The sequence below is a fragment of the Pelmatolapia mariae genome, linkage group LG16_19 (assembly GCF_036321145.2).
Source record: "Pelmatolapia mariae isolate MD_Pm_ZW linkage group LG16_19, Pm_UMD_F_2, whole genome shotgun sequence".
NCBI classification, from domain to species: domain Eukaryota; kingdom Metazoa; phylum Chordata; class Actinopteri; order Cichliformes; family Cichlidae; genus Pelmatolapia; species Pelmatolapia mariae.
In genome coordinates, this window is record NC_086241.1 from 28,033,334 (window position 1) to 28,046,750 (window position 13,417).

Here is a 13,417-nt window from a genome sequence, read left to right on the forward strand (position 1 = left end):
ATATTTAATGTTTCCACCTACATGGCAGAATTACACACTAATCTGTGCATCTATAATCAAGCACAGCTCCAACCACTGACAATGGTGTTGTCTTTGTAGGTATTTATTATTAAATAATGATCAAATTCAACTTTTTGGTAAACTCAGAAGATCAAAGTGACTGCCCAAAGAATGTGAATGTGTACCAAAACTGAACTGGCCTTATGATTTAAACTTCCACCCCAGCAGCTACATTTCTGGGGTGACTAACAAAATTCTGAGGTCAACAAAGAGACAGTCATTAATGAAATATCCTTTATGTTTAACCAAAGTGAAGTATACATGTCCGTGATGGTTTTTTACTTTCTAAAAGAAACTGCTGCTTAAAGTATCATGACAACATGATCGAGTTAAAGCAAAAGAATAAATGTGCTCCTGGTTTCCGATCACTTTTCATAACATCTTTATTGAATCTGTGTCTCAGTTTTAAACATATTTACAGATAGTTTCATTTCATTTTGTTTTTTCGTTTTTTAGTTCAGTAAAAATACAAATACAGAACACTCAGTTTTCAAAATCAGCGCCGCTCCCAGCGACTCGATGGCCGTGCAGGTTTCAACTCGGGCTTCCTCCTGGTGACATGTAGGTGGTGATGATGTCAGTGTGATGTCAGAGACTGCGCTGTAACTACGGACTCTTAATGGACACGATTGTTGAATGAAGGAAAATAACACGGAGGAAATAAAACGCAGGAGGAATGAAACAGTCTGACTACGACCTGATCAACACCACAGGAATGCTCTGAGAGGCCTCTCTGAAATTTTAAAGGGGGAAAAAAACACGATGGCTGAAATTTTGCTGCATAAATAAAATAAACCAGAATAAAAGTTACCAACATTTCTACTTCTGCGTTACATTTTGTCCAAAAACAAACAAACAAATACAATTTTCTAGATTGATCAAACATGAGCAGCGTTACGAAGAAGATCGGCTATGACTGTCTGACATCACATTAATGTAATCCCCGTTGTCTGCTTCCACTCCCAGTGTTAGTGATGCTAATCGACTCCTTCAGCCGACATCTGTCTGTGTTTGTGCTGTAAAAGCAGCAGGAGCTGTTGGTTAGCAGTCCCACATCACACAGTATGGCTTTACTGACAGACGACCAGCAGATCTACAGTCTGCAAATCCTACTTTCATAAAAGGAAATGTTTGTTTCTTACATTTTGGCGAGAGGAGGACAGGGAGGAATACGCAAAGCTGTCACAGCATTTAATAAATGTGGCTCTTTTTGTGCTGTTATCTTTGTGTCCCAGCAGTTCAGGGTGATTTCTATAAGAGTCTCCATAATGTGTGTGCCATCACAAAACCTACTGACCTATTACAAAACAGAAGACGAAAGCATAAATGCAAAACATGAAGAGCTCCTGGCTAACACAAAATGACGTGGGCTCTTTAGCTGTTTCCTGTTTCTGTATGGTGCTTGGCTTGTTGGTATGTTATGTCTGATGTTTATGTAAAGACTTAGAGCAGGGGAGTCAAACATAAGGCCCAGGGACCAGAATCACACCAACAAAGACTCCAATCTGGCCTGCTGGCCTGCTTTGGAAAATGGCAGACATACATTTTGGACTTTTAACTATATTTTCACAAGTTTCACACCTTCTCCTGCTGACATTCCTTCATGGCCATTCATACAACACCAAAGTAATTAAGTAATAGATAAACAATTAAATGACAGAATGTTTTCTTTCACTTGAGTCTACAGTAAAAGAATTTTGTGTGTCATTCATTTCTTAGGTTTCCTTCATTTACTACAGCTGCACTTTTTACCATGTAGATCAATGACAAACTTTCGTGAGTGAACTTCCTTTCTTATATTAAGATATCTCTGGGATTAAATGTGCAGGTAAACGTCTTTACACTGACTGAGTCCAGCCCACTTAAGATCACAGTGGGCTGCCTGTGGCCCAGGATGTAAAATGAGTTTGACATCCCTGCTTTAAAGCATCTAAACAAGTCTGTGATGTTTAATACTGCTGTTGTCTTTCAGACGCTCTGCAAATGAACCAAAGCAGGAGCGGTATCTGGTTCTTGTGTGTCAGATAATCGCTTGCACTAACATTGCTATGATATGAGACAAGCTTACTCACATGTCTGCTGCCCTTTAGGACTTTTTAATGAGTCAGAGAACGGCCTTTAAAGGTAGCAGATCACATCAAACGTTTAAACCCTTTAGTCAGATTCACATGGGAGAACTGTATCATTCTTTTTTTTTTTCCAACATACCATTTTATTTATTTTTTATTATTTTGCAGACTGCATTACATTATCTGAGCAACCCGAGCAGTAAATCCATCACGCTGCATTAGATGTAGCACAAGGAGCTGCGTTAAGAGTGATAACTGGAGGCACTGCTGTGCTGCTAACAGAGCTGCACAAACTTCCATAAACAAGGTCAAGATCTTGACGCGAGTCAGAGTAGGGAACGAGCCCTGCTGTGACTTTCAAACCCTCACAGAGAACAATGGCTCTAAAATCTGGTCAAAAGATGTGCATCTGGAATGAAACGCATCCCTTTACTGGAACTTCAGGCTTGCCCCTGACCTCAGGCAGCACTTACAAGTCTGACTCTGATAAAGTAACACAATTGCAGCTACATACAGAAAGTATTATGATCTAATATTAACTGAATAGCTTATTGTGTATGTAGTGTAGTAACTCAAGCGGAACATGTTTGATTCCTTAAAAATGCATGTTTTTAAGAGTCCGACCAAAACATGTGCTTTAAGTATGAAACTGAAGCAAAGATTTAGGTGGCAAATGAAACGCATCCAACTTATGAGGTGGGGTGGGTGTAGATATAGGATGCCAGCAGGGAGACCATAAGGTATTCTAAATTTATTCACCTTTCTCAGTGCCACTCCTCTACCAACCTCTTCTTCATAGTCTTCCCATAAAAAATGCAAATAAATGATTTTCACCAGGTTTCATATTAACCACAAAACAAACATTCTTATACATAAAGCATGGTTACCCCATCACAAAACATAAGGGCCTGAACATAATGTGCCTGATTGATGAAAAGCTGGAAAATAAGATGAGACAAAGGTTTACAGAAGCTGCGAGATGATGGGGGAAAATGTAAAGGACAGAGATTTAAAAAAAAAAAAAAAAAAAAAAAAAAGCAGCATCGAATCCTATAGCAGCAGAATGTTTTTTTTAAGGAGGGGAAAGCTGTGGCTGTGTCTCTAAATGGAAGAGGATCAGGACACATGTGGAGTGGCGAGAAAAGGGGAGGCCTGCTGTAGTCCTTGTCTAATTACTTCCACTTATCATGGCCATTTTTTTCTGAAAACTGAGGATCAGAGGAGGCGGTGACCACTGCCACAAACTGCCCTCGCTTTGATGATGTGCCCATCTGCTAGCAGTTCCAGGTTGAAGTTCATCCGATGGAGGTTAAACAGGAAGTGGATTTGGGTGGGAGAAGCTGAGGGCTGTGATTCAACCCTGTGTCCCCAATATTGATTTGTCCAAAAGGAAAAGAAAGAAAAAAAAAAGTTGTGTTAACAGACCCTGTAAAGTCGTGAAGTCTGTCTGCTTGGAAGCAAAACAAAACAAAACATGACACTTTCATCAGTTTAAGTGTCAAAGTGTTTTTGTAATCCTTCATAAAATCCCAAATGGACTGTCAGTGTGTCAGCTTGAGTCTGCATTGGAGTTTCTTCAAATAAAGACTAAAAGTGATAACAAAAAAAAGCTAATCACGCCTCTGGTTTGGAGCTCTGTCCTTCAGTAAAAAGAGTCGATTCAAGCCAAACACGAGGCTGAGCAGCACACCCACCATCCTTAAGATTCGAGCAGAGAAGACAGATCGACAGAGTCAAAGAGTAAAACATAGAAGTAGAGCGAGTAAAGTAACAGGTCCTCTCCGCTCTGTAGTGGTCTCTCCCCACCCCCCCCGGTTGATGGTCTCAGTTAGAAATCAGTTGAGAGTCTGAATTGTAAGTTTGTCTGGTGTTCGTGGGTGGGTTTTTCTGGGTAGGCAGGCAAACAGGCGCAAGCCCCCTGGTGCCGTGGTGGACAAAAAAAGTGCCAGCCCATTTACCGCTGAGCAGGCTCGCTGCCGGGCAGGGTGATGTTTCCCAGGTGGAGGACTGGCAGTGGGTGAGCCTCCGTGTTGAAAACCCAGTTCTCCAAGGGCAACAGGTCATCGCTGGAGAACAGCAGGTACAGATACCTGAGAGAGATGATGCGGGTAAGGGGAAGGACGTGTGAGGGGTGGTGGGTAACGGGGTGAGGAAGAAGAAAGAATTGAATGAGTTAGGTGAATATAATGTCAACAGTTTCGTCATATCAAAGTGGGAAGTGTCAGCCTAAACCAACAATTTAAATCCTAAATCTGTTTAATTTAGTGTTTTTACAGCTGTTGATTCACATCTGTTGTCATGGTCAGACAAAAAACAGCCACAAAACCAAAACAATTATTATTATTATCACACCCAAACAGCACAAACTGCTCCACATGTTGCAGGAGAAAACTGAAGAAATACACAGAACGACTCTATATGCAGTATAAAGAGTTTACTGCAGGAGGCTGAGAACTCGGTCCTAAACACAGTTTACACTGTGACTGAGAAGCTCTCAATTTCATTAACATCTAAGATTAATTAAATTCTCATCTAATTTTTTTTTAAGATTTCAACTCGCTTGTTCGCTTTTTAGCTCCTAAATTCTTAACATAAACTCAGACGCTGGATATGTGTGACGATCAGCGTGACTGGCAGCCAATCAGCATCCTTAGCTGACACTTAGCTGCTGTATTGCTTTGACGCGACTGGCTTGAAGCCAGCAGAGACAAAGATTGAGAAGAGACAGACACCAAAGTCTGCATAACACTGAACCATTCAAATGTCATCCTCTCAGAGTTAGCAGACAGTGTGGCGTGTGACCTTTAACGACTTCTATACCAAAGACGGATTTTATTGGCATCTGATGCTTTGTGGGTGTTAATTTTAAACCGGTTATACTTGCAAATGAAGAGCTGATAAATAGCTTCGTGTAAACACGAGCTGACAGGACCGGCAGTAAAACTGAGCTTGCTTTGTTTTATGATTTTCTTTGGCCTGTCAGGCTGTCTGAGTGACAGTCACAACCGAATTACATCAGGTTATAAATACTGAACATTGTCAGGAGGAGATGGCATTCAAAGAGCAGCCAGCAGAGGGAACCAGAGAGCTACATCAGTATTCAGTTCTCCCACTGTGTACCAGCCTTCAGTCAGAGCCTCTTCTCCCTTCATCCATCAGTGACCACGATGTACCACAGAGCCATGGCAGCTTCCCTTCACGTTAGATGACTTTATTTATTTGTATGGCTGTAAAAATATCTTGATACCTGTTCACTGTGCCCAGAGAAAAGAAATCACAACAATAACCTGGTGAAATGACTGGTTCTTTGTGTAGGAGCAAAAACAAACAAACAAAAAAAGCGAGTCTCTCTTGTCCATACTATAGACAGTAAACAAAAGTTGGATGAAGCCTCTGAGTCTGAAAAGTGAAGCCAGCTAATTAGTGCCTTTAACCTGCATAAATACCTGTAGCTGCAAAAAGACGTCTGGGGCTATAGATGTCTATGGGAACGTGTCCCTTTGTCTGGATGTCTGTAAACACTTTGCTGTTGAGTTTATGCCCTCAGTGGTCACTCTGCAGTGCATTTGGAAAGCATTCACAGCGCTTCACTTCTTGCACATTTTCTCATGTTACAGCCTCACGCCAAAATTCATTTTTCACCTCAAAATTCTACACAAATCCCCATTATTGAGAAGATGAAAAAAGTTTGCTTGAATATTGTTTAAATGTATTAAAAATAAAAAACAATTATATAACATTTACATGAGCATTCACAGAATTAGCAACAAAACTCAAAATTGAGCTCAGGTGTATCAGGTGTTTCTACAACTTGACTGGAGTCTACCTGTGGTAAATTCTGTTGAGTGGACGTTGTTTGGAAAAGCACACACCTGTCTATATAAGGTCCGACTGCTAAAGGTGCATATCAGAGCACAAACCAAGCCATGAGGTCCAAAGAATTGTCTGTAGACCTCTGAGACAGGATTGTACTGAGGTACAGATCTGAGGAAGGGTGCAGAAAACAGCATTGAAGGTCCCAGTGAGCACAGCGGCCTCCATCACCTGTAAGTGGAAGAAGCACCGGGACTCTTCCTAGAGCTGGCCGCCTGGCTAATCTGAGTCATCAGGGTAGATGGGCCTTAGTCAGGGAGCTGACCAATAACCTGATGGTTTCTCTAACAAAGCTCCAGCATTTTTCTGTGAAGCGAGGAGAACCTTCCAGAAGGACAGTCATTTCTGAGGACTACACCAATCAGTCCTGCATGGTAGAGTGGCCAGACAGAAGCCACTCCTCAGTAAAAGCCACATGACAGTCCGCCTGGAGTTTGCCAAAAGTCACCTGAAAGATTCAGACCATCAGAAACAAAATCGTCTGGTCTGAGGAAACAAAGATCAAACGCTCATCACTGCTCATCACCTGGCCAATACCATCCCTACAGTGAAGCATGGTGGTGACAGCATCATGCTGGGATGTTTTTCAGCAGCAGGAACAGAGATTAGTTGAAGTCGAGGGAAAGATGAGCGCAAACAAATCCTGGATGATAACCTGCTCTAGAGCGCTCTGACTGGGGCAAAGGTTCATCTTCCAACAGGACAATGACCGTAAGCACACAGACAAGACGACAAAGGAGTGGCATCAGGAGCACTCTGTGAATATCCCAGAGTGGCCCAGCCAGAACCCAGACTTGAACTTCTTGGGGGAAATCTAAAAATGGCTGTGCATTGATGCTCCCCATCCAATCTGATGGAGCTTGTTGGCTTCTGCAAAGAAGACTGGGAGAAAATAGCCCCCCCCCCCAAAAAAAAACCAAAAAAAAAAAACCCCCAAAACTTATTACAGCCTGTCTTTGTGTATCATACTCAAAAAGACTTCAGGCTGTAATTGCTGCCAAAGGTGGTTCAATAAAACATTGGGCAAAGGTTTGCAAGAATTTCAAGCAAACTTTTTCACTGTCATTATGGGATATTGTGTAGAAGTTTGAGGTGAAAAATGAATTGAATCCATTTTGGAATAAGGACGTTACATGACAAATATGGAACAAGTGATGCAAATACTTTTCAGATGCACTAAAAGTATCAGTAAGAGGCATTATTAATGGTATGCTCATTGGCCAGCAAATTGTTACTGACAAGTCGGTAGCCAATGAGCACGTGGTCACACAGTCAATAATTGACCTCTCTTTCTCACATTTGGTTTTAAAGCGTCAAGATGGAGACTGCAAAAATGTTCCATGCCTCTTGGACTAAGACATCGCAGTAGCTACAACTATTTTTGACAACCTAGTATGACCCATACAGACTCTGTAGTGATTTGATAATTTTCTAATACTAACGAGAACAAAATCAACCATTTTTGTTCTGAGCAAATAAAAAATTCAGCAGTAACAGATGGGCAAATCTGCTGGTTGCATTCAGCCCCTTTCGCATTCAGTTTGGTGGGTGTTCACTGCACCAAACTATTTCTGAGGCAACACAACCACAAGAGCTTGTAGAAATGCTGCAAACTTTGCAGGAGCTTCACTCAATGTGATTGAGACTATTGATGCAACTGAGAATGAACACTTTGAGTTCTGCCTCAAACTTACCACATGTTTCTACAATGACCAAATAATACTTTAATAAATAAATAAGCAAACATCGGGTTAGAAACTGACTGCTTTTATCTTCTTCCACTTCTGTTTAACAGATAGTTTAAAATAACTGCAATCACTTTTCTCTGGTAAACCCCCTCAGTCAGCACCAATCCACCCACACTGAATTAATCATAAGAATCATTAATTAAAAAGCATATTGACTATTTATAGCTTCTGCCAATTGATCTATCCATTAAGACAAACTTACTTGAGTGTCTCGGCCAGGAAGAAGCTCTGCTGCACGTCGTCATAGGTTGGATTGGATGAGTAGACGTCCTTCACTCCCGAGAAACCTCCACTCACCCTGCAGTACTTATCAATGGCCTGGAGAAGACGGGGAGACGGGGGGAGGATGAGAGGTAGAAGGGGGAACAGAAGAGGAATGAGAAAAAGATGGAAGGCAAGTTGTAGGATGAAGTGTAGAGCAGAAACAAGGAAGTTGAGGAGACAGAAAACAAATGAAGGCAGAACAAAGAGAAAAAAAAGTGGACAGAAATGAGAAAATGGTAGAGGGAAGGTTTACATGACAGAAAAGCAAAATGAGGAGAAAGCATTAGAGTGGAGGAAAGGTGGGGGGAGGGGAGTACAATTTTAATAAGCTTCTAAAAAGCATGGTGTAATTAATTTCTTTGCGTGTGACAGATTAGAGAGTGTCCTGCGGTGACATACAGGAAGCGGCGGCTGCACAAAATGTGAGGAAAAAACAGATTACCACAACTGCTGCCTTTCTGTTTTTTATACTTCATTCAACTTTTGTGTTTTGTTTTTACAAAGCAGTTTCATAATGAAGGTACACACTCATTTGGCTCCTGTTATCCTTCACCCGTGGGAGCTGGAGTGCAATGACAAAGGAAACGCTTTCTTACGGTGAAGTAAAGCCCGTGGCCATCCCACAGGGGTATTTACAATCTTATAATCAGGCTCTTTTCACCTTTATCTGCACATTTCTACTGAAGGCAGATTTACTGTTTCAACTGGAGATATTTTTTGTTTTTTGGGGGGTAAAAATGTCTTTGTTCTCTTTTTTGCCTGTGCACGATTCCTTTCGAGACACACGGTTCTTTCAGGACAAAATGACAACACAATCGTAGGTGGTTGGGATTGTGATGTAAATCCCCCGTTTGCTCACTTTCGAGGGTTTATCGCCGATTCTTCAACCGTGAAAGATGTGATGTGTCAGTGTTTCAACAAGCGCAAAACAACAAACACGGAGAGCAGCCGGGCCGACAGCAGCAGGAGAACCGGGTCTATTAAATGATCTGATATCTGAGTATTGTGCACTGCGACTCACACAGACAGCCGAGTCACTCAACACTTTGAGTTTAAACTGTCGCCAGATTCTGATTTCCATTCTAATCACGCTCAACTTACACAAGTTATGCATTTATAAATCAATCTCTTGAGCGCAGGGCTATTAATGAGTCCTGTTTGTGTGGATTCAGCAAGCACGCTCAGCAAGTCAATTCCTTTTCATTCCTTCTATCGAACAAAGGGATCCAGATTAGAAAACAGAGCACACTTTTGTAATCCTGCTTCTCAATATTCACATCTATTGACGCAAAACAACAGCAGCTAACACATATTCCACATATCACAATGCTTTTCCAGACAGCTTAACTGGATGATTCCCTACTACAAACAGTTATGGCTCATTTGCGAGCAGGTGCTTTCCCTGCCTGCACACACAAACCAGAAATAGCTCATTAGAAATGCAGCAATCATCCAGCTGGCGATACACACAGTCCATTCTTACCTGCGCGCTCTACTGATTTGTGACACTGAAAATTGGTGCTTCTGCTCATGTCTTATTGACACAGACAGTGCATGGAATTCAAAGTGTGATATCTGTCCTTGTCTTTCAGTTTGCCCCTGTCTCACTCTCTCACTCTCACCTACACACACACACACACGTTTCTCTATCCTGTCCTCGAGTGACCGTTTCACTGTCAGTTTGGACCATAATTCCAGATTTTCACGGGCTGCTGCGCCCGGCAAACGTTTGCCCTTCCTGATCTGCACTGCAGTGCCCTGCAACAGCCAGTGTGGCACACGAACACGATAATAACAACCAGAGTGTATCATAGATTAGGTCCAGGCACTTAAAAGACACATTTAAACACAAGTCACATAAACACTTGAGCTAAAACTCAACAGTCTGGAAATTTCAGATCTTTCATATTTTACACAATGGTAGGGGTATCTGCACCCAGAAACATAAAAGACACATGCGCGCGCACCCACACACACCCGCACATACACCCACCCACACACCTCAGCACCATCTGTGCTATATAAATTATCCGATAAAAAGTCTACCTGTAGGGAATGGAGTGCAAGGCGGAGCAGTGTTCCTGCCACAGCCAAGTGAGGACACACTGCACATAACAGCAGCTGGGCTTCACCTCTGCATGCATACACATGCACGCACGCACGCACACAGGTAAAAGCCAGCCAATGTTAATAGCTGCTGTGAATAGAGGAAGCGTGACAAACAGAGGCAGGTTTGGTGTACCAGATGGATGCAGCTGGGGTACGGGTGTGTGTCTGTGTGTGTCTATGTGTGTGCGTGTGAGAGAGAGAGACTGAGAGCAAGAGGAAAGGAGGAGCTGAACTTTAAGGCAACAAGCAGAGAAGAGCACAGGTGTTTGTGAAGAGTGGTTGCTGGGGTTAAGAGAGCAATACAAGAACAGAGTAAGGTGAATGAGGAAGGAGAAAGCCTGAGGTATTACGTCAGAAAGAAACAGGTTGAGAAAAGCAATAAGATATAGACATGGTTAAATACAGGCAACGTGTAAATATTAAGGCTACGTCCACACTACTGTGTTTTCGTTTGAAAAAGCATCGTTTTCTCTCCGTTTTGGCCTCCCGCCCACACTGAGACGGTGTTTTCGCTCAAGGAAAACGCAGCGTTTTGATAATGCTCTCGAAAGTGCATACGTTTGAAAACGGTGCTTTCGCGTCGCAGTGTGGACAGCAAAAACGGAGACTTTTTGAAAACGATGACACATTTTAGTCATGTGATGCAGTCAAGTGAACAATTAAACTAAGATAGTGGAGGGCATTATACAGCATTTTGACAGCCCTATTAAAGATTAATATCAGTCTGTACATGCTCCAGATAGATTTTCTTCAAATTCTTTAACTCTCACTTGCTTTTGCAACTTTGTACTTTTGTGTTACTCGCAGCAACAACTCCACCTCATTGTTAGTCCATTTAAAAAACTCGGTGCTTTTCTTCGACATTTTGCCGCAGCGTTTCAAAGAGCCGGAAAGTAAATAAACGGCAGACAGGAATGAGGCAGGTCGAATCTTCTTGCGTTTCACGCATGCGCAGTACTGGAACGTAAGCGTTTTCGTCCGTTTCAATGTGGACGCACAACTCTGTGAAAACGACTGAAACGATAATGTGGACGCAGAGCGTTTTCAGACCAGGCTAGTTTGGACGTAGCCTAAGAAACGGAAACTCAAAAAGACAGCATGAAATGAAAAAGAAACTAGATATAAAAGAAGGCTCTTAAACCACCCTACATAAAAACTCCAGACAGGTGTTAAGTATGCGGTGCTTTTACACAGGAAAAGTGAGAGTGGAAAGTAGTGCTGAAAACTCCAGTATTTTGTTAACAAGCATTGATTCAGGTTTATTATGAAGGTGCATATTTAACATACTCAATTAACATGCAGCATGAAATAACAGATAAGTATGGTTGAGCAAATGGGGCTGACACAGAGTGGAAGAGTTTCAGTATGCAAACAGAAATGAAACTCTGAGGACTCTCTCACTATGTGCGCTGGTTGCCTAAGTTAATGCCTGTGTATAATATTCATATATATATAATATAATATAATATAGTTCATTACACTTCTGATGCCTCTAAGGGCAAAAGATATGATAACCAAAACAATGTATAAAACACAACACTGTATAAAAATTAGCAATTTAGAGCATAAAAACTTCATGCAGAAAGTCAACCTCTTTCTTCCGCCCACATAATTTAAAAACACTTGCTAAACATCACCATTCATGATTAAGCTTAAATCTGTCAAAGTAAAAGTATTTTGTTCCACATACAGAGAAAATGTGAAACCTTGACCACTACTCAAAGAAAGGGGATGACAGCTCTCTTTTGCTGTAGGGCATGTCCATTTATCCGTGCAGGTTCTCAATCATCCAGGTCACGGTAATCTTAAGTACTTGATTCTTCTTCTTTTTCAGATTCAAAAAGATGTTTCACCTCTTCTTCTGTTCCGACAGCTGATGGGCAATCCCAGGTCTTTAATCACAAGTGGGGTTGTCACCTTGGAGGTAGTCCTGAGAGTCAATGACATATGCTGTCATTGTGTCAGTCAGTAAGGTCACATGGGTCAAAGTGTAAAGGGAGGTTCAATTGCTTCGGAAGGAATCTCGAGACTGGGCAATAGTGGCTGCTAATTGGTGTCATAGGCCACCACAACACTGTTCACTGATGGTCGTTTACACTGGACAAAGATGTCTCCTTTACCCCTCTGTCAAACCATCCGCCTTCTTGGTTTAAAATGTGCACAAGTGTATCTTCATGTCCTTTCTCTTTTAAGTGTAGATGTACAGCTGAGTCTTTCCTGGCTTTACTACACTGGGACATGTGTTTTTGGAGTGGTTGTGTGGCCTTTCTTACATAAAGGCTCAAGCATTCTCCACTGCACTGCACATTTTGCACAGCTCATCTTGAGTTAGGATAGTTTGTCCTTGGAAATAACTGGTTTTTGTCTAAAGGTTTTGTTAGGTCTGTACACTTCTCAGACAAACTACCGTAATTGTCGGGCTATAAGCCGCTACTTTTTGCACAAGCTTTGAACCCTGCGGCTTTTAGTCAGGTGCGGCTTTTCTATGGATTGTCCATGATTTTTATCATATCGTAAGACGATTTGTTTTGTTTGTTCCGCTGTTGTACGGCACTACGTTGCCTGGTGGAAGGGCATGTGATCAGACACACAGTATCGGGGTTCAAGAGTGGTATGTTGGTCACATGTCCATCCGCCAGGCAACATAGTGCCGTACGAAGTAGCGCGAAAAACAAACTTCAAAGTAGCGCTACGCGTTCAGCGGGAGGCGTGGATGACGAGCGGCGATAAACTTGCGAAAAGCAAGTTATGCTCAACTCCACCGGTGGATTCTGACAGCGTGGAAAAGTGTGAAAACATCCATGACCACCAACGGATTTCGAAGGGCTGGACTGCTGCATGATGGAGAGGAGGACACCGCCACGGCCCTTCTGAGGGTGTTCGACTCAGACACTGACAACGAGGATTTGTTTGGTTTTGAAAGTGACAACGAAGGAAAGAAGCTGAGAGTGGATGATGTAGCCATCCTGAGCCTGTTCGTATCCGACACTGGAGAAGAGGACTTTGGTGGTTTTAGTGCGCAGGAAGATGGTGGTGAATGACTGACTTTTCTTCTTGTTAAAGCCATGTCACTGCACCTGAGCCTAAAAGGTTGGCTGAATCTATTTTTCTGGTGTGCTGTAGGTTATTGTTATGTACTACATTTGTTATCATTTATGAAGCACAGCACATGTTTCGTACTTGTAATTACCGGTACTTGTACATATACCTAAAAAGTTATGGAAATATGTACCCCTAATTTGTTTTTCAAAATATTAATAAAAGGGGTGTGTCTCCAAACAGCCTGACAATTCC

The 13,417-nt window shown here is 42.1% G+C and overlaps 1 protein-coding gene across 4 annotated transcripts in view; it reads right to left on the reverse strand.

The window, feature by feature from the left end:
* Positions 1–425: 425 nt before the first annotated feature.
* Positions 426–13,417, reverse strand: part of man1a2 (mannosidase, alpha, class 1A, member 2) — a 134,227-nt gene continuing 121,235 nt past the window's right edge. For 3 of the 4 annotated variants that reach the window (XM_063497087.1, XM_063497088.1, XM_063497089.1), the window contains exons 13-14: positions 7,953–8,068; positions 426–4,219 (exon numbers count right to left, since the gene is read on the reverse strand). In XM_063497087.1, the coding sequence (XP_063353157.1) occupies positions 4,084–4,219; positions 7,953–8,068 (252 nt within the window). In that variant the 3' untranslated portion in view covers positions 426–4,083. Of the gene's footprint in view, positions 4,220–7,948; positions 8,069–13,417 lie in introns of those variants that run through there. The other variant, XM_063497090.1, reaches the window with a different exon arrangement.